Source organism: Leucoraja erinacea, chromosome 2 (genome assembly GCF_028641065.1).
Source record: "Leucoraja erinacea ecotype New England chromosome 2, Leri_hhj_1, whole genome shotgun sequence".
NCBI classification, from domain to species: domain Eukaryota; kingdom Metazoa; phylum Chordata; class Chondrichthyes; order Rajiformes; family Rajidae; genus Leucoraja; species Leucoraja erinaceus.
Window position 1 is genome coordinate 39,859,318 of NC_073378.1, and position 26,640 is coordinate 39,885,957.

Genomic DNA, 26,640 nt, shown 5'->3' on the forward strand with positions numbered 1-26,640 from the left:
CCCACTCGCAAGATGATTTAAATGGCCATTAATTTGCAGGTATTAAACACTAAATTCCTTCCATTTGGCCTATAAATCCATGCCAATGAGATTTAAAAATCATGTTATATTGTGAATTCTTGTGTGTATGTTATTTGGACACTTAGGCTATTTAAAAATGTTGATCTTTTCATAAGAAATGGATGGATGTTTAGATCTAGTAATTGAATCATGTAATTAGCTACAATTGGGTAACTAACTAATTATATGCTTTAATTTCAGGTCATCCAAGTAAGATTGTTTCATATTTGTTTCAGAATGCTTCAATCTATAATAACTGAAATTTTCTTTCAATTCTCTTAATTTTTAAGAACGTTATGGGCTTTTGACTGTCCTCAATCACAGCTTTTGTGTTAAGTCAATGGAAAAGCAATAGGGAACAAGATGCTAATTTCCGAGTATGAAAATGGCCATAACATTTTTAATACTGAAGATATGAAAGTGAATTAGGTGTCAAATTAAACTTATTTTTATGCTTTATCTGATGGGATAAATTGCAGACTTGATTTTTTAAATCTCAAAATGTTGTAGCATTGCTACTCTCTATCAAAATAATTGATACTTCCAGTCATTCCAATGACTTTTACTCTACTGGACGATTGTTCAATAGGGGAAAAAAACTGAATAGATCACATCACTAAAATATTAGAGATCAATTTAATATTCAGGTACTAGCTCTGAATGGTTTTGTTATAAACCACGCCAGTCCAATATTTTGGCGCTTTTGAAGAAACTGTCTGAGGATATTCTGATCTGAGGATGTTTTGCCAACCATTACATTGTTCTCATCAAACAGGATCTCCCAAACCATTGAAGAGGACTAGGAGTCACATGAAAATGTAAATGTTGGAATTTTGAGCAAAACACAAAGTGCTGGCGGAATTCAACTGGTCAGGTAGCATCTGTGGACGAAATGGACAGATGACATTTTGGGTCTTCTTTAGATTAGAAGAGGACACGCAAACACGTTGGAACGATAAGATCCTGAAAACTCTACCAAACTGACCATTAACTTAACAATGATCTTCCATGGGGAAACAAGGAACTGCAGATGATAGTTCACAAAAAAAGACACAAAGTGCTGGAGTAACTCGGCGGGTCAAGCAGATTCTCCGGAGAACATGGATAGGTGACGTTTTGGGGTCGGGACCATTCTTCAGAATGATCCATGGCCCATGTCTTTGGTTGCACTACAGACTTCAGTTTTTGCACTATTTGCAGTATTATGTTTACCTATCTATTATTTTATTGTACTATCGATCATTATATATTTATTTTGGTGGTTATGCATTAATGGTTAAGTTGCAACAAGTAAGACTTTCCTTGTTCCATGGCCAGTAAATAAGATGATTAAATATTCTTGACTCTCTGAACTCGTGACCCCATACAGGTCATCCATCGTTCTGATTTGGAAAAACATAGCTGTTCCTTCATCATTGTGGGGGACAAATCTTGGAACGCCACACCCAGCAATGCAGTGGGAGTAACTGCACTGGAAGAACAGTCGCAGTTCAAGAAGATTGCACATCACAATCTTCTTAGGAACAGACAAAGATAAGGAACGTGAGGGGTAACTTTTTCACACAAAGAATGGTAGGTGTATAGAATGATCTGTCGGGGGAGATTGTTCAGGTAGGTACTAGCGCAACATTTAAGAAACATTTAGACAGCAACATGGGTAGGACAGGGTTAGAGGGATCTGGGCCAAATGCAGGCAGGTGGGACTAGTGCAAGTGGTACATGTTGGTTGGTGTGGGCAAGTTGGGCTGAGGGCCCATTTCTACGCTGTAAGACTCTGACTATGTAGCAAATACTAGCACATCCCAGAAAAAGCAACATCCACAATGAACAAATAACATTCCTGTAATTCTTATTAACTCGGGACTATTCATCTTAAAAAAATATTATCTACAGAAAGGCAAATATTTTCATGAACAAAACATTTAGAACCTAAGATAAACCTCCCAATTAAGACCACCAATCATTCACAAAAAAGGGTCTGAAACTAGAATAAATAACAGGTCAAAGGATTGACTTTAATAGAGGAAGTATGTATGAAAGGTAAATAAATTAAGAAGAATGTACTAATACAGTAATTTTCCATTGAGCTATGTTAGAGTCATTAAGTTATACAATATGTAAACAGGTCATTTAACCCAACTCATTCATGGATAGGATCGGTTTAAGGCCAAATACAGGCAGGTGGGACTAGTGTAGATGGGGAATGCTTGTCAGCATGGGCAAGTTGGGCCATGCTGCTGAACCCTGTCTGTCCATGTACCTATCCAAATATCTTTTAAAACGAATTGTACCCACCACTGCAGCTTTCTCTGGCAGCTCAACCGATATTCCCTCCACCCTGTGTGAAAAACCTGATTCTCAGATCCCCTCAACAAAATTGTTTTCACACTTTTACCCGATGTCCTCTGATCTCAGGCTTCCTTACTCTGGGAAAAGGACAGTGACCAATCACCCTTTTGTAAACCTCTACCAAGGTCATCCCTCAACCTCCTTTGCTGCAGGGACAACAGTCCCAGCCTATCCATTCTCACATAACTCAAGCCCTCCAATTCTGGCAAAATGCTTGTATACACCCTTTTTAGATTAATCTGATCCTTTTTCGAGTAAGGGGGCTATAACTGCATTAAACATTCCAGATGCAGCCTCTCCATTGGTTTGTACAACTGTAACATGGCATCCCAACTCTTGTATTCAATGCCTGGAGCCGTGAAGGCCTGCTTTCTTCAGGATTATCCAACTGCACATATACTGTAAATATACTACACATATTCTCTTTCTCCAAAAGAGAACTTCTGATTTTGATCAGTATGTGAACTATGTCAGACCTGCTTAGAAGCAGCAGAAAAATTGTCTAAAGATCACAGTGTTAATCTGAACCTGCTAGAAAAATGTGTAGGAAGGAGCTGCAGATGCTGATTTAAACCGAAGATAGACACAAAATGCTGAAGTAACTCAGCGGGACAGGCAGCATCTCTGGAGAGAAGGAATAAGTAACGTTTCAGGTCGAGACCCTTCTTCAGACTAGTGGGCACATGAGAAATGTTGGGCATATACACAGAGTTGATATTTGTTCCCAGTCATTAATGCCAAACAGATAATATAGCAGGTGGACACAAAATGCTGGAGTAACTTCAGTCTGAAGAAGGGTCTCGACCCAAAACATCATCCATTCCTGAGTTACTCCAGCATTTTGTGTTTACCTTCGATTTAAACCAGCATCTGCAGCTCTTTCCTGCAGATAATGTGGCATCATCTGTATACTACGTTACATTTCCAAAATGCAGTTCCATCGAGATAATGTTACAAGTAATGTTAATGATCAAGGACACATTTTTTATCTTGTAGAAAATGCAGAAATAACTATATAATTTACAAATGATTATTCCAGTTATATTGATCCCATGTGTTAAAAAAGTCTAATTTGAACAAGATAATATCAGCCAAGTCTAATCATATCTTTCATCTGTAAGCACTCCTTATTCCAAAACTATTTGCAAGTAAGCTAGGTGCTTGTACAACTTCCTCCACTTACCGGTCTAGATGGGACATGACTGTTTTAGAGATGTCAGCCCCAGCCTCCTGAAGTATTTGAATAATCTGGAAAGGCGAGTCAACGTCTCTGCCTGGGTGAATGATAACAGGACAGCCAAGCTGTGTCTGTGCCTCAGCTGTGGCACGAAGAACTTTCTTTTCACTCTCGGTGATTGGCCAAGAACAGCCAATTTCTCCGATCACTCCACATTTGATGTCAGTTCCATCTGCTCCATGGAGAATCTCATTCACAAGAATACCTGTTAACTGCAAAAAAACAAACCTGTTGTGTTACTGCACACAATTTACCCTGTTATCATACTGCAGATAATCCTTATGGATTCTTCAGTGATTTTCAATTACCTCAAAATTCCCCAAGTTGCTTCCCCAGATTATTCTACTGTCACATTATTAACCAATCCCATTCATATTCATCTTACTTAAGGGTGATCATAATATTATAGAATTTTGTAAAAAAAAATATTAAATATGATTCATTAAGTCTAGTGGCTTAAGCAAGGAAACTACCTGAAATAAGTATGATAGATTGAGAAACCACATCAAAATGATGGATGTAGTCAAGTAATGACTGACATGTAATCAAGTAATAGTTAGATTGCAAATAAGTATATCCTCGTAAAGGCAGAAAACTGTATGGGAAGCATCCTAACTGTAATGGACAAAAGTTAGCAATCATTTTAGGTTAAAGGAAAAGGCTTATAATATTGCCCAAAAGAACCATAACAAAAATGTGTGGGATCAGAATTCAGTAAAAGAGGACCTTGGCATTGATAAGTAATCTGGCGAAAAATATAGAAAAAGGCTTCGCTTCCTGAGGTGGATCACAATCTCTTTTGTCTTACTGACATTGAGGGAATTGTTATTATTTTGGTACCAGGTTATTAGGTTCTCAATTTCAGGAATATAGGTCTTTGATTAGGTTGGAGAAGCTGCATTTATTCTTGTTGGACCAGAAAAGATTAAGGAGAGAATTGCCAGAGGTGTACAAGATTATGAAAGATTTAGAGGAGAAAATCAAACTAGCTATAGGGCTCAGTTTTAAGGGTTAATGCAAGAAACATGAATTTCAGGAAAAGCTGTTTTATGCAATACATGGCAATGACTCAGAACTTGCTGTCCATGAGATAGGGGAATGGAACCAATCCATAATTTCAAAGAGAAACTTCGGGGACATAAAATTACTCACTTAGAGAGAACGCATAGTGGATTTAGTTTGAATTGGTTTCCAGATAGAGATAGCATAATACTCAATTGGCCACCTCCAGTGAAAATGTGATTCTATGACTATTTGATTAACATGGTATCATTCATAACCTCAGTTCATTCCAATGCACTTTGCAGCTAATTGTGCTCACGTTTAATGTAGGGAATCTGGCAGCCAATTCACATGTGCAGGCTCCCACACAGATGGCAGCGCCACAAACAAAACTTGATAATGACCATATAATCTGTTTTTAGGTACTAAAGAATAAATATTGGCCAAGACACCGGAATAACTCCTCCGCTTTTCTTCGAAATAGCGCTGTCAGATCTTTTGTATCCATCTGAGCGAGCAGATGATGGAGTTTCATTTTAATGCTTTATCTTAAAAGATGGCATTTCTGACATCGCAAAACTCTTTCAGTACTTTGGAGACCGAGGTGCACGGTGTATCCAATCTCTGGAGGTAGATTTACATGCACAACTTTCTAAGTCAAAAGTGAGAGGGTCAGCAACTGAGGCACCTGACAACATTTCAGAATATAAAGAGGTTGAAATGGAGCAGACAATGTACAGAGAAGTTGTGTGTGTGTGTGGTGGGGGGGGGGGGGGGGGGGGGGAGGTTAAGATTTAAGTGTTTGTGTGAGAGTTTTGAAAGGAGGGGACAGTGCAGTTGGCAAAGTGTGGAAACTTTATGCCAAGGAAGTTTAGTGACATGGTTACACCTGAGCCTGGGTGAGGAAAACTGAAGTAGGATCTCAAGTAAGTGGTGAGTATAGATGGAAGATTAGCCACATTTTGTTTGTGTTAAGCTGGTGTGTAGAACAAGGATCAGAGCTTCAAATAAACTGGAAGAGGACAGTGTGACATGCATGAGCAGGAGTGTTCTTGTATGTAGATCATAACTGTAATCCTGTAAATTCTAATTTTGTTAAATAACTAATACATTTAAAAGACACTTGGATTACTTTTGAAAGTCATTTGGACAGGTACATGGATAGGAAATGTTTAGAGGGATATGGGCCAAACATAGGCAGGTGGGACTAATGTCATTGGGGCATGTTGGTCAGCATAGGCAAGATGGGCCAAAGGACCTGTTTTCACGTTGTATGACGATAACTCTCATCTATTGGAACCATTGTGGAATCCATGATATATTGTAAGATGATAACCAGTTTAAGCATTATTTTTATGGTGAATCAATTGTGTAACCTTGGAATGTCAACCATTGGGATCTGGGAGTTTATGGGTCTTCAGATCCATTAGCTTAGAGTTATAGTCATGGTTGGTCTTCTGGCTCCAGATTACCCAACTCCGCGTATTTACCCTATTATGATTTTATACATCTCTATAAGATCACCCCTCATCCTCTTGCACTCCAAGGAATGATCCCTATAACTCAATGTGATCAGCCATGATCGTATTGAATGGCGGTGCTGGCTCGAAGGACCGAATGCCCTACTCCTGAACCTATTGTCAATTATCTATTGTCTAGCCTCGACTACTAGCAAAACCCTTTCCAGTTTGACAACATCTTTCATATAACATGGTGACCTAAACCTCTTCTTCTTTCGTGTGGCATGCACAGCCTAAAGTTGTTGGACAACTTGTTCTATTTGATCTTCTGTTTGTGCACGTCGAGTTGATTGCATTAGTCGAAACAGGGCGGACCACGTGAAGGTTGCAATCTTCCACCCCATGACCTAAACTGAACACAGTACTCCAAAAATGGCTTCACCAATGTCTTATGCAACTGTAAAAAACCCTCCAAACTTCTGTACTCAAGAATTCTCCAACACTATTTTTCTTAATGATAATTTATTTGAGCTCTTTATTCACTCTGGATCTGTTGATCTTCATTTCCAGTAGATTTTCCATGTCTCCTTCCATGAAGGTTCAACTGTAAATGTTTATATGGCTCTACAACAAGGAAAAGGTTACTGTGGATCCCTCAGACTGAGAATGGAAAATAAATGACAAAAATTTAAACAATTATGCATATTGATGGCTCCGAAGAAGAGATGGTACATATCACCAGCAACTTGTCCTGGATCAGCCATATCAAAGCAACAGCCAAGAAAGGACACCATTGCCTCTACTTCTTTAGAAGGCTTTGAAAGTTCAGCATGTCCCAAACAACTTTCGCCAACTTCTATTGATGCGGCGTAGAGAGCATTTTATCAAGATGCACCAGAGCAGTTAAGGAACAGCTTCATCCAGGACCGCAAGAAATTTCAGAGAATTGTGGACATAGCCCAGACCATCATACAAACCAACCTCCTTTCCATTGACTCCATCTGCAGTTCACACTGCCTCGGCAAGGACACTAGCATAATCAAGGACGAGTCTCACCCTGCTCATTTCATCGTCTCCCCTGTCCCATCAAGGCAAGATGTACAGAAGCATGAAAGCACATATCTCCAGATTCAGGGACAGTTTTTTCCCAGCTGTAATCAGACAACTGAATTATTCTATCACCAACTAGAGAGCCAATCTGACCTACCATATACCTCATTGAAGACCTTCAAACTATCTGTACTAGATATGACCTTGCACAATATGTTATTCCCTTTACCCTGTAGTGGAACACTGTGGACGGCTTGATTCAAATCATGTTTTGTCTCTTTGCAGATTGAATAACAGGCAACAAAAATAGCCTTTGACTGTACCTCAGTACACGCGACCAGAATATACTAAACTATGTTCAAGAGCAGCCAAATTCTGCACACTCAATGAAAACCAATGACAAATACATGAGTAAAAAAGGTAGAACTGAAATGATTCAAGTATCTGGTGTCCAAATTAAAAGCATAGACCACAAAGGCAATAATCCACATTACCTGAGCCATGTGCATATTGGCAAAGGGCAAATGAGAATAGTTACATTGACTGTGTGACTCAGAGGTTAGTGTGTGAGAAATTAGTTACAACTCATAGAGCTCTAGCACATGTACAGGGGGGAAAGGAGCTGTGCAATTGATTTGGTCTTCGCTTGAATTTGTTTAGCACCTGTATCAAATAACCGCAAATCAAATAATTAGAGCTGTAGATGAGAGTTTAAACTAAAGCATTTGTGGGAGGATTCTAGTCAGAGGAAATATAGACAGTGATAGTGGAAGAACAAAAGATAGTAAAGATTGCAAAAATGGATGAAGATGACCATATCACGACCTTGACTAAGGGTTTGATGCTCAGTGGGACAGGAAACCTGCACGAAGGCTCGTCTAATCTGCTCGAAAGCTCATTGGTTGGCGGGACCCGCCTGAAGGCAATTCAGACGGCATAACCGGGGGCCTGCCCAAAGGCTCGTCGATCGGCGGTACCGGGAGGGAGCTGGAGACATCGGACGCTAGGAGCAAGGGCCAGTAGGAGGGTGAACCGGGGTCAGTCCTCCAGTGCCTTCAAAGTAGACTGCAGGAGACGCCCTGGGACAAAAAGATGGCCGGTCAAGGAGAAGGAAGTGAAGTTCGCGGGAACAGCTCCAGTACATCAAGCGTGCAGGCTGGCCGAACTTTGAATAATGGCGCCAATAATGGCGACGCCTGCATGTATAATATATGCAAAAAAATTTCACTGAGCAATTGCATATGTGACAAATAAAGCGCTATTTAGTGTTGAACTATCTATATAATTAAAAGTCTCATCTTGACCACTTCCTGTCTGCGCTGTATATTGATTTTAGAAAAAACACTACCCTATATCGCTGTAATTCTTGCCCATCTTACTCACATTCCTCCTCCGCTGAGCAGGCCCCGAGGATTTTTGCCATTGATACAAAATAAAAAAGTTATGAGTGTTTAAACAAACCTTGAGATCAGGTGATTGGTCCTCTCGCCTGATAATCACCGCAAGGAAGGTTACACCCCTTCCAGGGGGAGGGGGGGGGGCAGCACTATAAAACCCCAGATGCCTGGACATGAGTCAGTCTCTCTGCAAGATCGCGAGGGAGAGGCCACGACTGTCATTCTATGCTATGAATCAACTGAATTGGGCGTTTGCAATGTACTTGCAATAAATGATTTGTTAGCCCTTAATGACACGAGTTGTTTGGTCTGCTGCCCTGCCTGTGCTTGAAAGTGCAATGCTTAATTGGAAATGAAATGAAATGACAATGCCATGAATTGTTTGGCCTGCTACCCTGCCTGTGTTTGAATCTGCAATGCTTTATTAGGTCTGACTGTGTTTGGAAGGAATAAATGCTTTATTAGGTCCGACTGTGTTTGGAAGGAATAAATGCTTTATTGGGTCTGACTGTGTTGGGAAGGTATAAATGCTTTATTAGGTCCGACTGTGTTTGGAAGGAATAAATGCTTTATTAGGTCCGACTGTGTTGGGAAGGCATAAATGCTTTATTAGGTCCTACTATGTTTAGTCCAAAAGTCCCGCTCATTTCATGACCTGCTTAGTGGACAGGTCTCGATGATTGCGTAATTGCCAGTGAGTGCAGAGGTCGCGCTGATTGCGTAATTTTCGGTAAGTGCAGAGGTCATGCTGATTGCGGAAGTGCCGTTGACTGAGGAAGCTCCACAGTGGAGAGGCCGCGCTCAGCCATGTGAGTAGATTCAAGAATGTTTACTGTCATATATATGGTGTATGAGTCAGTGTGTGTAAGTGTGAGTCTGTGTGTGTGTGTGTGCGAGTGCGTGTGTGAGAGTGCATGTGTGTGAGAGTAAGTGTGTGTGTGAGTGTGTGTGTGTGTGTGTGTGTGTGTGTGTGTGTGTGTGTGTCTATGTGTGGGTGTGTGTGTGTGTGTGTGTGTGTGAATGTGTGTGTGTGTGTGTGTGTGTGTGTGTGTGTGTGTGTGTGTGTGTGTGAGTATAGAAACATAGAAAATAGGTGCAGGAGTAGGCCATTTGGCCCTTCGAGCCTGCACCACCATTCAATATGATCATGGCTGATCATCCTACTCAGTATCCTGTACTTGCCTTCTCTCCATACCCCCTGATCCCTTTAGCCACAAGGGCCACATCTAATTCCCTCTTAAATATAGCCAACAAACTGGCCTCAACTACCTTCTGTGGCAGAGAATTCCAGAGATTCACCACTCTCTGTGTGAAAAATGTTTTCCTCATCTCGGTCCTAAAAGATTTCCCCCTTATACTTAAACTGTGACCCCCTTGTTCTGGACTTCCCCAACATCGGAAACAATCTTCCTGCATCTAGCCTGTCCAACCCCTTAAGAATTTTGTAAGTTTCTATAAGATCCCCCCCCTCAATCTTCTAAATTCTAGCGAGTACAAACCGAGTCTATCCAGTCTTTCTTCATATGAAATTCCTGACATCCCAGGAATCAGTCTGGTGAACCTTCTCTGTACTCCCTCTATGGCAAGAATGTCTTTCCTCAGATTAGGAGACCAAAACTGTACGCAATACTCCAGGTGTGGTCTCACCAATACCCTGTACAACTGCAGTAGAACCTTCTCGCTCCTTTACTCAAATCCTTTTGCTATGAATGCTAATATACCATTCGCCTTCTTCACTGCCTGCTGCACCTGCATGCCTACTTTTAATGACTGGTGTACCATGACATCCAGGTCTCGTTGCATCTCCCCCTTTCCTAATCGGCCACCATTCAGATAATTTCCTGTTTTTCCCACCAAAGTGGATAACCTCACAATTATCCACATTATACTGCATCTGCCATGCATTTGCCCATTCACCCAGCCTATCCAAGTCACCTTGCAGCCTCCTAGCATCCTCCTCACAGCTAACACTGCCCCCCAGCTTCGTGTCATCCGCAAACTTGGAGATGTTGCATTCAATTCCCTCGTCCAAATCATTAATATATATCGTAAATAGCTGGGGTCCCAGCACTGAGCCTTGCGGAACCCCACTAGTCACTGCCTGCCATTGTGAAAAGGACCCGTTTACTCCTACTCTTTGCTTCCTGTCTGCCAGCCAGTTCTCTATCCACATCAATACTGAACCCCCAATACCGTGTGCTTTAAGTTTGTACACTAATCTCTTATGTGGGACCTTGTCGAAAGCCTTCTGAAAGTCCAGATATAACACATCCACTGGTTCTCCCTCATCCAATCTATTAGTTACATCCTCGAAAAATTCTATAAGATTCGTCAGACATGATTTACCTTTCATAAATCCATGCTGACTTTGTCCAATGATTTCACCACTTTTCAAATGTGCTGCTATCCCATCTTTAATAACTGATTCTAGCAGTTTCCCCACTACCGACATTAGACTAGCTGGTCTGTAATTCCCCGTTTTCTCTCTCCCTCCCTTGTTAAAAAGTGGGGTTACATTAGCTACCCTCCAATCCTCAGAAACTACTCCAGAATCTAACGAGTTTTGAAAAATTATCACTAATGCATCCACTATTTCTGGGGCTACTTCCTTAAGTACTCTGGGATGCAGCCTATCTGGCCCTGGGGATTTATCGGCCTTTATTCCATTCAATTTACCTAACACCACTTCCCGGATAACCTGGATTTCACTCAGTTCCTCCATCTCATTTGACCCCCGGTCCCCTGCTATTTCCGGCAGATTATTTATGTCTTCCTTAGTGAAGACAGAACCAAAGTAGTTATTCAATTGGTCTGCAATGTCCTTGTTCTCCATGATTAATTCACCTGTTTCTGACTGCAAGGGACATACATTTGTTTTAACTAATCGTTTTCTCTTCACATAGAAACATAGAAATTAGGTGCAGGAGTAGGCCATTCGGCCCTTCGAGCCTGCACCGCCATTCAATATGATCATGGCTGATCATCCAACTCAGTATCCCGTATCTGCCTTCTCTTCATACCCTCTGATCCCCTTAGCCACAAGGGCCACATCTAACTCCCTCTTAAATATAGCCAATGAACTGGCCTCGACTACCCTCTGTGGCAGAGAGTTCCAGAGATTCACCACTCTCTGTGTGAAAAAAGTTCTTCTCATCTCAGTTTTAAAGGATTTCCCCCTTATCCTTAAGCTGTGACCCCTTGTCCTGGACTTCCCCAACATCGGGAGCAATCTTCCTGCATCTAGCCTGTCCAAACCCTTAAGAATTTTGTAAGTTTCTATAAGATCCCCTCTCAGTCTCCTAAATTCTAGAGAGTATAAACCAAGTCTATCCAGCCTTTCTTCATAAGACAGTCCTGACATCCCAGGAATCAGTCTGGTGAACCTTCTCTGCACTCCCTCTATGGCAAGAATGTCCTTCCTCAGATTTGGACACCAAAACTGTATGCAATACTCCAGATGTGGTCTCACCAAGAACCTGTACAACTGCAGTAGAACCTCCCTGCTCCTATACTCAAATCCTTTTGCTATGAAAGCTAACATACCATTCGCTTTCTTCACTGCCTGCTGCTGCTTGCTGCCTGCTTCACATATCTATAAAAGCTTTTGCAGTCAGTTTTTATGTTCCCTGCCAGTTTTCTTTCATAATCTATTTTCCCTTTCCTAATTAAGCCCTTTGTCCTCCTCTGCTGGACTCTGAATTTCTCCCAGTCCTCTGGTTGGCAGCTATTTCTGGCTAATTTGTACGCTTCATCTTTTGTTTTGATACTATCCCTGATTTCCCTTGTTATCCACGGATGCACTACCTTCCGTGTGCTCAAGTCCTGTGCTACGCAGCTAGCTCCAGTGCTCACTACATTATTCAACCTCTCCCTGGACAAGTCCGTGGTCCCTGCCTGCTTCAAAAAATCCATCATTGTACCGGTACCAAAAAATGCCTCCCCAGCCTGTCTGAATGACTACCGTCCGGTGGCCCTTACCACGGTAGTCATGAAATGCTTTGAGAGGCTGGTGAAGAATCACATCTGCGCCTTCCTCCCTCGGAACATAGACCCGTTGCAGTTCGCATACCGTCTGAACAGGTCCACGGACGATGCGGTCTCCCAGGTCTTGCACACCGCTCTCTCCCATCTGGACAGCCAGAAGGGGGGCTACGTGAGGATGCTGTTCATAGACTACAGTTCAGCCTTCAACACGATAGTCCCCACCAGACTGGCAGGGAAGCTAATGAAATTGGGGCTCAACACCTCCCTGTGTGCCTGGGTCCTGGACTTTCTCACCGCCAGGCCCCAGGTAGTCAAGATGGGAGGGAATACATCGAAGTCCCTCACCCTGAGCACAGGATCGCCCCAGGGTTGCGTCCTCAGCCCCCTATTGTACTCCCTGTACACACATGACTGTGTGGCTAGGTTCAGCTCCAATTCAATAATTAAGTTTGCTGATGACACTGTGGTGGTGGGCCTGATCTCAGACAATGATGAGAAGGCCTACCGGGAGGAGGTGGCTGATCTAGCACTCTGGTGCCTCCTCTTGAACATCAAAAAAACGAAGGAGCTGATCATGGACTTTAGGAGGGCACATCATCCGAGGACGTACACTCCATTGAGGATAAATGGGGATCCTGTGGATAGGGTGAACTGTTTTAAATATCTGGGAGTCCACATCTCTGAGGATATGACATGGGCATCACACGCCTCGGCACTCGTGAGGAAGACAAGGCAGCGCCTTTACCACCTCAGGCAATTGAGGAAATTCAGAGTGTCTCCGAGGATCCTCCAGTGCTTCTACGCAGCGGCGGTGGAAAGCATCTTGTCCGGGAACATTACCATCTGGTTTGGGAATTGCTCTGCCAAGGACAAGAAGGCTCTGCAGAGAGTAGTGCGTTCGGCTGAACGCACTATGGGAACTTCACTCGTCCCCCTGCAGGAACTATACAACAGGAGGTGCAACTCCAGAGCAAACAAAATCATGAGAGACCCCTTCCACCCCTGCAACGGACTGTTCCAGCTGCTACGGTCAGGCAAACGCCTCCGTTGCCAAGCGGTGAGAACGGAGAGGTTGAGAAGGAGTTTCTTCCCAGAGGCAATTCGGACTGTAAACGCCTATCTCACCAGGGACTAACTCTACAGAACGTTTTTCCTTCTATTATTTATTATGTAAAAGAATATGTGTGTTATGATTGTGTTTATAATTTGTTTGGTTGTTTTGTTGTTTGTCTTTTGCACAAAAAATCCGCGAGCATTGCCACTTTCATTTCACTGCACATCTCGTATGTGTATGTGACAAATAAACTTGACTTGACTTGACTTGACTTCCCCGATTTATTTTTTTGCCAAACTGGGATGAACAATTGTTGTAGTGCATCCATGCAGTCTTTAAATGCCTTCCATTGCATATCCACCGTCAACCCATTAAGAATCAATTGCCAGTCTATCTTGGCCAATTCACGTCTCATACCCTCAAAGTTACCTTTCTTTAAGTTCAGGACCCTTGTTTCTGACTTAACAATGTCACTCTCCATCCTAATGGAGAACTCAACCATATTATGGTCACTCTTGCCCAAGGGGCCACGCACAACAAGACTGCTAACTAACCCTTCCTCATTACTCAATACCAAATCTAGAATAGCCTGCTCTCTCGTTGGTTCCTCTACATGTTGGTTTAGAAACCTATCCCGCATACATTCCAAGAAATCCTTTTCCTCAGCACCCTTGCCAATTTGATTCACCCAATCTATATGTAGATTGAAGTCACCCATTATAAATGTTTTACATTTGTTGCATGCATTTCTTATTTCCTGTTTGATGCCATCCCCAACTCCACTACTACTGTTAGGTGGCCTGTACACAACTCCCACTAGAGTTTTCTGCCCCTTAATGTTTCGCAGCTCTACCCATATCGATTCCACATCCTCCAAGATAATGTCCTTCCTTTCTATTGCGTTAATCTGCTCTCTAACCAGCAACGCTACCCCACCTCCTTTCCCTTTCTGTTTATCCCTGCTGAATATTGAATATCCCTGGATGTTCAGCTCCCAGCCTTGGTCACCCTGGAGCCATGTCGCCGTGATCCCAACTATATCATAGTCATTAATAGCTATCTGCACATTCAACTCATCCACCTTATTACGAATGCTCCTTGCAATGAGGCACAAAGCCTTCAGGCTTGTTTTTACAACACTCTTACCCCTTATACTATTATGTTGAAATGTGGCCCTTTTTGATTTTTGCCCTGGATTTGTCTGCCTGCCACATTTCACCTTGCTACCTATTGCTTCTACCCTCATTTTACATCCCTCTGTCTCTACGCTCACACATTTAAGAAACCCTTTCCCTTTAACTCCATCCTCAACTATCCCATTCGACACCCCACCCCCCTTATTCAGTTTAAAACCACCTGTGTAGCAGTGGCAAACCTGCCTGCCAGAATGCTGGTCCCCCACCTGTTAAGATGCAATCCGTCCTTTTTGTACAGTTCCCCCTTCCTCCAAAACAGATCCCAGTGATCTAAGAATCTAAATCCCTGCCCCGTGCACCAGTTCCTCAGCCACATGTTCAGGTCCCGTATCTCCCTGTTCCTGCTCTCGCCAGCACGAGGAACTGGAAGCAAACCGGAGATAACAACCCTGGAGGTCCTGCTTTTCAGCATTTTTCCGAGCTCTAAAGTCACGCTGCAGAATATTCATCCCTTTCTTTCCGACATCGTTTGTGCCGACATGCACTACCACTTCTGGCTGTTCACCTTCGCCCTTGAGGATTTTCTGCACTCTGTCCGTGACATCCTGGATCCTGGCACCGGGAAGGCAGCACACCTTCCTCGAATCCCGTCTGTTGCCGCAGAAACCCCTGTCCGTACCTCTCACAATGGAGTCTCCCACTACAATGGCGTTCCCTGACTTAGGCCCTTTTGGTTTTGGCTCAACAGCCCTATTCGCCTCGCAAGCCAGTCCGCTGCTCAGTGTGATAACGTCTTCTGTCCCAACATAACGTCTTCTGTCCCAACGTCTTCTGTCCCGAAATACACTCACACATATACACTGTATGTGTGAGTGTGTGTGTGTGACAGTGTGTGTGTGTGTGTGTGTGTGTGTGTGTGTGTGTGTGTGTGTGTGTGTGTGAGTATGTGTGTGTGTGTGTGTGTGTGTATGAGCATATGTGTGTGAGTGTGTGTGTGTGTGAGTGTATGTGTGTGTGAGTCTGTGGTGAGTGTGTGTAGGTGTGGTCTGTGGAGTGTGCGAGTGTGTGTGTGAGTGTGTACGTGGACGGTGGGGGTGTGGTATCGGGGTGGGTTGTGTGAGTGATGCGGCCGCGCGTTGTCGGGACGACAATTTCAGGTCGGCCATGGGGCCTTTGAAAAAGGCCTTTCCGCATAGAGGCCGTCGACATTGATCCGATACTAGCCACGACACTAGGGCAGGAGTCGGCCGGCCTTTCGCGCCAGCATGGATCTGGTGCCCTCCACCTCCGAACCGTTTCTGCTTTCTCCCTATTCCTCGACTCCGCCTGCTAAGAGCCTTTGTTCAAAGCGCTTTTGACCGTCCAGCGCACCAGCTCCTATTTCCCCCTGAGGCAGAGTACACAGACCACATACTCTCTGGTTTGGACAAATGTTTGGTGTCTTCTGTGTATATGACGTGTTTTTCCCTCTATCTTAACCTGTGGCCCGGGCTGGATCTCCATCCCCCCACCACTTTTTTTTTTGGCAGTCATACACATGTTTCTGCACCTAGCTCTACCTCGATACTTCCATTCCGCGTCTCCCCCCCCCGCCGCTCCTTCTCTTTAGCCTCTGACAGTCCCGCCCTCGGCCCGCCCTCAGGGCTTTTTCTCGACACCCTAAACCCGTACTGGGTATATGGGTCTCCGTTGCCGTAGGGCGTACAATTGGCTGCCCCGGTCCGCCTTCCTTGTGGTATATTGTCGACTTTTCCCTATCCCGTATACGGGCATTTCACCAGGTTGGTTTGGCCCACGACAGGGCCCCCCGCGAGCTGTTTTAGGGGGGGTGCCCTCCGCGCTGGATTTTGTCCGCTGATTTTGTACGGCGTCCTTATAGCGTCTTCCACTTGCTTTCGGTCTTTGGGTGTCTCCTGCCCCCGCTTAGTAAGGTTACTTGAACTGATTATGTTGTACCCCCTCGGCGCGGTCGGCTCCTCATCTGCACCCTTTCCCTGCCTAGCCCTCTCCGGGTGTAATTGCCTGATCTGCGGAAGGTATCATGGTGGCTTTAGACCGTGGGGCCCTCTCATCTTACATGAGGAGGACCGGGGGGAAGGAATAGGGAGACGATACCCACCACCCGCCATGTGTAGAGACATCCCTCCCCTTGATAACGTGCCTAATTTATGTTGTATTGGTCGGAGGGGCTTGTCACTGCCCTCATTTTCTAAAAATGCGCATTATGGCCTTTCTCCCCGATACCGCCTCCCTTTATATTCCGCATTACCCACCCGATATCCGGATTTCTTACCCCTACTAATCTTTGCCGAATCAAATTCACTGCTCCCAAACAAGATGATTCGTACCCTTGAGGCGCATGGATTTCCTCATCTTAGTTAACTCTTAGCCCCTAGTTGAGCTCGCCGGAGTTGGCATTTCGGCCCCTTCCGGCCTTGCACCCACATTGCAATTCACTGTCATGGCGATCACATCCAGTTATTACTGTACCTGCTTCTTTCTCCATACCGCCTGTTATCCCTTTAGCACAAGGCCACCTCTAAGCCCTCTGCAATTAGCAAGAACTGTTCGCAACTACTCTTCTGTGGCCGCGCTTCCACCGATGCCTCACTCTCTGGTCAAACATAGGGCCTCGCCCCTTTTAAATACATGTATCCGAACGATATTCGCCGAAGACGTGGCTGATAGCTTTCAGCTTGGTATTAGTAATAATACTCTCCAGCCGCCAACGGACCTTTGTTTTTATACTAATCGACACCGTTTTTCTAATCGGAGACGTCTGCTTCACTAATACCTTCGCTAGCACCCGACCCACGAGGCTTGTCTACCTTATCTCTAGCTGCAGACAAATGCTTTTATCGCTTCCCAGTGGATGGGTTTTTGCCCCCCCCATGTGTGGCAACTTTTCAATTCGGAACAACAACTTAATTTCAGGGGAGGACAGCTGTCTCTAATCCGACAGCCCGACACTGCCAAATCAAATGCTTTCCCCTACTTTCACTATCCAGGGGTCCCAGACACGGCTGCGCCCTTTCTCCAGTTGCTTGAGCCCATTCGAACCTTTGTGCGAGTCCTCGGTCCCCCTTCGGGCCTTTACGGATCTATCCTCCATATACCCCCCTAAGCTTTTGGTCTCTGCCGGCTGCCGTATTTATACCGTACTCATCCCAGTCGTCTCCCCCCTGTCCTCCCCCCTTCTCGCACCCTTGGTGCTTTTCCCCGGTTTCGCCTCCCTTGGACCTACAAGTTGCTATTCGGCATCTACAGGCTCGCCACATCTCCCTTCTCTCTTTCCGCACCACTTGCCCCACCGTCCACTAAATTCTATGTTACATTCACGTTGGCCACACTTTAGCTCCTTTAGAGTAGCGTAACTGGCTCAACTGATCTTCCTTCCCACTCCTATCTTTCTTCAATCCTACGATCTCTCTCCCCTACACGCTTCACAAAAATCTATTGATTCTACATCCACCTTTAATTTGGGCCCCACAAAATTCATAGACCTACACCCACGCACTTGTGCACAGCCAAAGAAACGGTTTTTTTTTTTTTTTAGGCCTCGCCTCTCCTAATTTCATTTTTACTACTGGGCAACCCGAATTCTACCACTCTCTTATGGTGGCCGGGCAGGTCACCGGTAACTTGGTTCACCTGGCGAGGAGCTTGTGCTTTCATCTGGGCTTGCTCCTCCTCGCGGCCCAATCATTGAAATAAGTCAATGTCTGCGCACTCGTTTATCAGCACTTCGCCCTCTCACTATTGGGCAACAGTGCCCTTCCGTCTTTCCACTGAGCCCCCGGTCTTCCTTTGCTATTGCCTACCCTTCTCTCGTTTCAAACCGTCTATTTTGCTCGGGTGTTTCTTTCCATGGCCTTCGCCGCTTCACCGACCTACAGGCGACCTTCCTCCTTGACCGCACCCCAACGTTTTAGACCATCGGGAACCATCTTGTTCTGATCTGTGTCCCCCCCTTAGGCGTTGTTGACGTCTTTTCTATATTAGATCCCCCTCAATCCTTCGAAATTCTCGCGCTACACGCCATTCATACCTTCTGCTTCTTTCCCTGTCCGCTATTGTTTGTGCTGATCACTTCCGCTCTGCTGCGGCTCTACTCTTCCAGCCCAATTTGCCTCCGCTTTTTCCTGTTCTCATTATCTGTGATCACATGTCACCACTAGTCCCTTACCCCCTCTTTGGCTCTGTCTCACAGCCCCCCTTGGCTTGCTAACCGATCCCCAGATTCGGTGTTAATTGCGTGGTCAGTTTGGCGCCAGCCAGTATTCCTGGATCGGTGGCCTGTAGCTCTCACACCACTCCCGTCTGCTGTAACCGTCCGCGGGTCGGCTCTCACCTCACGTCCACCCCCGTATTTGTCTGTTTTTAAGCACGTGCCATTTTATCATGGCGTATCGTCCGCCGGACTCTCCCTTTTCTTTTTTTTTTTTTTTTTTTTTTTTTTTCCCCTCTTTTTTTTTTTTTCCGTTTTCTATATATGTTGGGCCCCTCACGATTCGGAATGTGCAAGTGGTAGATTGTGACGGGCCTCGGAGAAGGGTGGGAAATGCGTCTCCCTCGGACCCTTGGAGACGTTCCCGTAGCCTATTCCTGTGTTCCTCCGTCCGGTCCCTTTGCATGAGTTTAGTGGTTCCGCAGGCCTAATACGCTCTAGGGGTTAAGCCACTTTCTAGATGCTTGCTCCCCGCGCGTCGTGGCACTTGGCCTGAGCCCCTCCTACCACGGTTTTTGTTTGTCCATTGTCTTTGTCCCCGCGAGTGTTCGGCCCTTTGGACGCCCCCCTCCTGGTTTGTCGTCCTCCCTCTTTCGCGTTTGTTCGGACGTTAGTGGTGCTGCTTTTGGTCTGGCCCCCTCGTTGGCCTGCGTCCAACTCCCAAAGTTTGTGTTCCCCCAGTCGACCGGCCGAGCGCGGCTCGCGACCTTTTATGGGACTATTGGGTTAAAAGACGGGGGGGCACACCCGTTTTCCATGTGTATGACTTCTCCAGTACGCACAGCTGCAGCCTCTTAGTCCAGTTCAACACCAACGTGGGCGAGCTCTTGGCCCCCGGCGACAGGAATCATGGATTGTGAAATGTGTTAAGAACGGCAGAACGATGCAAAAGCGTTATGGGATTTACCCTAACATCTTTTTTGAGATTGTTTGCCTTCGTGAAGATGGGTGCCGGCTCTTCCTTCCGCTCAGATGCTGCCGCACCGGCTGCGTTTTTCCGACTGTTGGTACCCGATTTCCAGCATTTCTGTTCTCTTTTCCACCTATCCTCTAGTTTGGGCGTGGTACACGCCGCCTGTCATTGGCATGATAAAACCCAGGATAGGCTGCCCCCCCCAGACAAGGCCTGCTGCGTCGCACATTTAAGCTACTCTCTTGGTTCATCCGCCCCCGGGCGGCCACACCGGGCTCCAGCACAACCCCGGAGCCCTGTCTGGCTGCCCCCCGGTTTTGGCGCGGGGGCATGGGTACCCCAACGGCAGGTAGGGCGTGTCGCCCCACTTCTCCTATATTTGTCGGCCTGGCTTTTTATGTTCGCCTCCCATGATCTCTTTCGGGCGCGGGGGGCGGGGGTCCCCCGCCATCTCCTCAGGGCAGGGCCAGAAGCCAGGGTATGTAGCTATCGGAGACGAACCAGGCGAGCTGAGACAGCAGCCGCGAAGGTCTGCTGCCGAAGAGGCCGGCCGAGCGTACTGCACCAGCCGAGCGGTAACTTCATGCAGCGCCAGAGTCATTGAGCAGGATATACTGTCGGCCCTTGCTCTGGCAAAGCACGCCCCCGCCTTTGCATTGGCCCACGACCCAAAGATCTCGTCAACGAACGGCTTGCCACGACATGGGGTTGCAAAGTTAATCCCGAGTGCTTTTTGGCAACGACCCCTTGAGGGCGTTCTTGACTCTTGGCACTGCTGGCTATTCCTGTCCGCACGTGGGTGCTGCTGGTTTTCCTGTCCTCTTTCCGCTCTCCTGCTCCCGCATGTTGGCAGGCGGACAACCACGGCGGTCCACTTCCACACTCTTGGTGAGCCCCATTTTCCCCTTTGTGAAAACTCCCTGTCTTCGGTCCCTCAGCGCGCGCACCCCCCTGGTGGCGCTGGCGCGTATTTGGGTGTCTCACCGTTTCCGATTGACTCCTTCCTGGGTGTGTCTCCTTGTTCTTTGGGGTGATTACGTTTCTGGTTTCAAGTGTGTGCCTCTCTGAGATGTACTACTATTGCCTGCGGTGTGGACTTGTGCGTGAACGTCACCGAGAACCACCGGTTTTCCGAGGTGTGTCCTCCGGCGTTGACTGTGGGGGGGGGAGCCACCCCCATGCGTTCTTTTATTTTCCTGTCTTGGCTTCCTTTCTGTGGAATATATGCCCCTGTTCTTGTTTTTGCTGGTCCTTCACCAGGTAGCGCTGTCCAGATGCCGTTGGGGTTGGGCTTCTTTTTTTTTTCTTTTTTTTTTTCCTTTTCCTCCCCGTCTTTTCTCTCTTTTCTTTTCTCTTTTTTTTCCTTTTCCCCTCCTCCCTTTTTGTTTTTTTTTTTTTTCCCCTTCTCTCTATCTTTTTCTTCCCCCTTCGCTTCTTTTTTTCCTGTTTTTTTCTTTTTCTTTTTCTTTTCTTCTTTCTTTTTTCCCCGATGTTCTTTTTTTTTTTTTTCTCTTCTTGATCTTTCTTCTCTGTTATTCTGTTTTTTGATTTTCCCTAGTATATCTTATGTCTTCATTTTTTTTTTTTTTCTTTTTTTTCTTCGTGTGGTGGGACGGACCATACTCTGGCGGGCTCGGAGCTAGTTAGGGCAATAGGGCGTTGCTGATTGGGAGGCCGCCCCCCCGTTCAGGGGGGCGGGGATCAGGGTCCATGTCCCGCCAGCATGGTGATAATCCAACAATCAGAACCCCTTTCCTGCCCATTCATGGGTACCTTGCGCTCTGGCTTCTTAAGAGCCTCTATCTAAAAAAAAAAAAACTCTCTTTGGAAAGCCTCCAGGAATTGGCTCCACTGCCTTCTAGATGGCAGAGAATTCCACAGACTCACACTCTGTCGTGAAAAAGTTTGTCATCTTCCGTTAGCTAAATCCATCTCTAGTGTACGTGGCTTATGGTCGTGCCTTAAACTGGACCCCTCCTGAGTTCCTGTCATCGTCTCACCAAAAATCGGGACCAAGTCTTTAGTGTGCTGCCGTGACTCCTAGGGTTGCTACCAGACTATTTAATGAATTTTACTGATCTGTTTGGTCCGTAACCCCGGGGTGACGACTTAGGTGTGGCCATTTCTACACAGGCTTTAGCGATACAATCAGTAGGCTGCGCTCCAAACCCAACGTCAGATCGCCGTTTGACTTCCGTTCGGCGGGGCAACTCATTTATGCACACCTGCTTCCCGACCATGTCCCTGGAACGCTCTGAGCTGGTTCTGAAGTGCCTACAACAGGTACTGTCTGCGAGGAGTACTAAAGTAGCCCCGAAAACATCCGTCCTTCCTTGCAACATTCGAGACCCCACTAACACCACTTCTTTGCCACGCGTAGTCAGGTGTGGTCTCCTTTCCCTTTCGGGTCACTTGTCTCTTCTGTAGTTCCTCTTGTCGACCCAACTGCCCCGCCGAACCGACCAATCTTGCTACACTATACCCCAGCACCGAAAGTACTTGGTTCGTTGACGGTAGATCTCCACCCTGCCTTCACTTCTTCCTGAACGCTTGTATGGACCTGCTGCATTGCTTTCCGTTACTCCACAAGCCGCTCGTGACCGGCCATTAGAGAGAGGTGTGCCTCGACGGGTTTTCCTCGCCTCGAGAGAACCTGGGTATTAGTGTGGTAGACCGCTCTTCTCGACACGTTTTTCTCCCAGTAGCATCTTTAATTTGAATCTCACACCTATCGGTTCACGACTCCTAATCGCCGCCGCAAGTGCCAACTCAGGGATGTTGCCTTCTATGGACCTGTTTCGTGCCCGCAAACCCAAGCACGGTGCCGCAGACGAACCGCAGCGTCATGTTCTATCGCGGGTCTGATTATTAGGAGTGTACTGAGGTAGGGGACGATTATGTGTTCGCCGCCCCCCCCACGGCCTAGAAGGGTCCCAGCCCCCAAGGCCAGGTTTCCGCTCGCAGACACCCGAGCCCTCAATTGTATATGGTTCTAACTCACATATGTGACAGTGCCCGTTCTCAAATATGTTCCAAGTGGACTTTTACACTCCCTTAATAATAGATTCCCAAAATGTAACCCACTTTGTAATTTGTTGGCAAATTTTTGGAATCTATTATTAAGGGAATGTTAAAAATGCACTTGGAAAATAATTAGGATAACTGGCAACAAAAAAAGCATTTAAAGTGCACAGAAAATATTAGGCTAACTGGTAACCATACACAATATGCAAATCCAGTCCAGAGACTTCACTTTCATGAATGTTGTTGTCACAAGGTCATGAAAATGATTATATCTCTCTCCTGCATTAAGGGATACCTGCAGCTACACTATACCATTGCTCCAACACAAATACTTACTGTCACTTATATTCTATTACCCTGTTTTTGTTTTGGAGGTATGCTTAATTAATCTGGGTGACAGACCGCATTGAGTCTCTGAATTAGAAGGGTACAGAAGTTGAAATTATGTTCCGATGGTCACTGCATTTTTGCGCCTTAGTTTTATTTTCAATTATGCATTTTTGTTACTTTCAGATGAGTATATCAAGCAAATCTTCCTTTTCAACCAGGTTCCTCCTGGCTGGAATAATTGTACTCGGTAAACAATTAAACATGTTGAATGATTTATTCCAATCAATGTTAATACTTTCATAACTATTTAAAACCAGTTTGTTTGTCCACACAAATTCATATTCTGGAAGTCACAAAGACAGTAAAATTTAACCTTCAGAAATGCTCAACAACAATTTGGAAACTCTCTTTACTATGTTAATGAAACTTATAGCACCTGAAGACTCACTGATTTATATTAGTTCCACCTGCCTGTGTTTGGCTCATGTCCTTCTGCACCTATCCAATACATCTACCTGTCTAAATGTTTCTTAAACATGGTGATAGTTCCGGTCTCAATTACCTCCTCTGTCTGACTGCTGTTACTCCAGCATTTTGTGTCTTTTCTTGTAAAACAGTATCTGCAATTCTTTGTGCCTACCTACTACTTTCGTAATCTTATAGAATTTTTCGAGGATGTAACTAGTAGCGTGGATAGGGGAGACCAGTGGATGTGGTGTATCTGGACTTCCAGAAGGCTTTCGACAAGGTCCCACATAAGAGATTAGTATATAGCACACGGTATTGGGGGTTCAGTATTGATGTGGATAGAGAACTGGTTGGCAAACAGGAAGCAAAGAGTAGGAGTAAACGGGTCCTTTTCACAATGGCAGGCAGTGACTAGTGGGGTACCGCAAGGTTCAGTGCTGGGACCCCAGCTATTTACAATATATATTAATGATCTGGATGAGGGAATTGAAAGTCAATATCTCCAAGTTTGCGAATGACACTAAGCTGGGGGCAGTGTTAGCTGTGAGGAGGATGCTAGGAGACTGCAAGGTGACCTGGATAGGCTGGGTGAGTGGGCAAATGTTTGGCAGATGCAGTATAATGTGGATAAATGTGAGGTTATCCATTTTGGTGGCAAAAACGGGAAAGCAGACTATTATCTAAATGGTGGCCGATTGGGAAAGGGGGAGCTGCAGCGAGACCTGGGTGTCATGGTACATCAGTCATTGAAGGTAGGCATGCAGGTGCAGCAGGCAGTAAAGAAAGCGAATGGTATGTTGGCTTTCATAGCAAAAGGATTTGAGTATAGGAGCAGGGAGGTTCTACTGCAGTTGCACAGGGTCTTGGTGAGACCACACCTGGAGTATTGCGTACAGTTTTGGTCTCCAAATCTGAGGAAGGACATTATTGCCATAGAGGGAGTGCAGAGAAGGTTCTGATTCCTGGGATGTCAGGACTGTCTTATGAAGAAAGACTGGATAGACTTGGTTTATACTCTCTAGAATTTAGGAGAGTTTAGAAACTTACAAAATTCTTAAGGGGTTGGACAAGCTAGATGCAGGAAGATTGTTCCCGATGTTGGGGTAGTCCAGGACAAGGGGTCACAGCTTAAGGATAAGGGGGAAATCCTTTAAAACCGAGATGAGGAGAACTTTTTTCACACAGAGAGTGGTGAATCTCTGGAACTCTCTGCCACAGAGGGTAGTTGAGGCCAGTTCATTGGCTATATTTAAGAGGGAGTTAGATGTGGCCCTTGTGGCCAAGGGGATCAGAGGGTATGGAGAGAAGGCAGGTACGGGATACTGAGTTGGATGATCAGCCATGGACAACCTATTTGGCTGCGTAAAAGTGACCGACTCACTGCGGTCAACTTTGCTCTTCTGCTGAAAGTGAAAATTACCTTCCCGTGAGCTGCATGACCGTTTAAGATACAAGTAATGTGCTTCTGACATATTTGCCAAAATAACAGCAGAATGATCCATTAACCAATAAATTCTTGGCCAGTGATGGGGCAATCTGTTTCTGGCATCTAAATGATTATATTGGAAATAAGTAGGCTGACTAATAATAGGCAATCTTATAAAGTAGAAAACACATAAAATAATTTTAATATTTATATCCTATTAAAACCACCTAGTTTTATATGGATTACTATATAAAGTACAAAAGGAAACGTGTATTCTGCATGTCTGTAACACTATTACATGATAGTGGTAAGTCTTCACTGGTTTTATCTATATTCAAGGTGAACTGAGAATATGAGGATTTAAGAATATATGAAATAGGAGCAGGAATAAGCCCCACTATTCAATAAGGTTATGATTGAGCTGATTTTTGCCTCAAATCCATTGTTTTTACTAAACTTCCATTACCTTTGACCTACTTTTACACCTAAAATCTATCCATCACAGCACTAAATATATTCAGTGTTTCAGCCTCCATTCCCCACTGAAACAAGCTGTTTCAAAGACTCATGACCCTCTGACAGAAGAAATTCCCCGTATGTCGATGTCTGGCCCTTATTCTGAAATGTTGATTCCAGATCCCCAAATGAGGAATTACCCCATCATTTTACTTTAGAATTGCACAAATTTCATTAAGGCCAACTCTCAGTAAAGGCCAAACCAGCTCAATCATTTCTCACAGATAGCCCTTTCATTCTCCTTTTCCGAACTGCCTTCAATGCAAGTAAAACCCTATAGAGGCTGCAGATGCTGGAAACTAGAGTAAAAAGTGAATTGCTAGTGGACTAGCAAAGTGTCAGGACGAATCTGTGGAGAAAGCAACAGAGTTGTTGTTGTTCTTCTTCTTCTTGCATATGGCGTGCACCGCCTAAAGTTGTAGGACAACTTGTTCTATTTGATCTTATTTGATTGTGCATGCCGGGTTGATTGCATTCATCGAAACAGGGCGGGCCACGTGAAGGTTGCAATCTTCCACCCCAACAACAGAGTTGATGTCTGAGCATTTCCAACATTTTACAGTTTTTGTTCTGGATTGCCTGCATTTGCAGGTTTTGCTTTTCGACCCAGTAGTCCAGCTATGGTGCAGCCTTGAACATTTCCAGCAAGACTTGCCTATTTTTATTCTCCATCACCCTAGCAATGAAAGCCAATAGTCTATTTGCTTTCCTAATTATTTTCTGTACTTGTCAAGCTAACCTTTTGTGTTTCATAGATGAGGACACCCAGACCTCACTATTCAGCAGCATTTTGTAGTCTCCTTCCATTTTAACCATATTACAATTTTTCTATTGTTCCTCGCAACATGGATAACATTTCCCCACAATATACTCCATCTGTCAAAACTTTCTCCATCCACTTAAACCAAACTATATTTACATACACTTCATATTCTCCTTCTTTCCTACTCCCATTGGGCAGAAGATACAGAAGGTTGAAAATGAACACTACCCAACACAGGAATGG

The 26,640-nt window shown here is 45.1% G+C and overlaps 1 protein-coding gene across 2 annotated transcripts in view; it reads right to left on the reverse strand.

The window, feature by feature from the left end:
- pter (phosphotriesterase related) overlaps positions 1-26,640 on the reverse strand; it is a 52,347-nt gene that overhangs the window by 18,850 nt on the left and 6,857 nt on the right. For both annotated transcript variants that reach the window (XM_055655191.1, XM_055655198.1), the window contains exon 3: positions 3,593-3,858. In XM_055655191.1, coding sequence (XP_055511166.1) covers positions 3,593-3,858 — 266 coding nt within the window. The remainder of the gene's footprint in view (positions 1-3,592; positions 3,859-26,640) is intronic.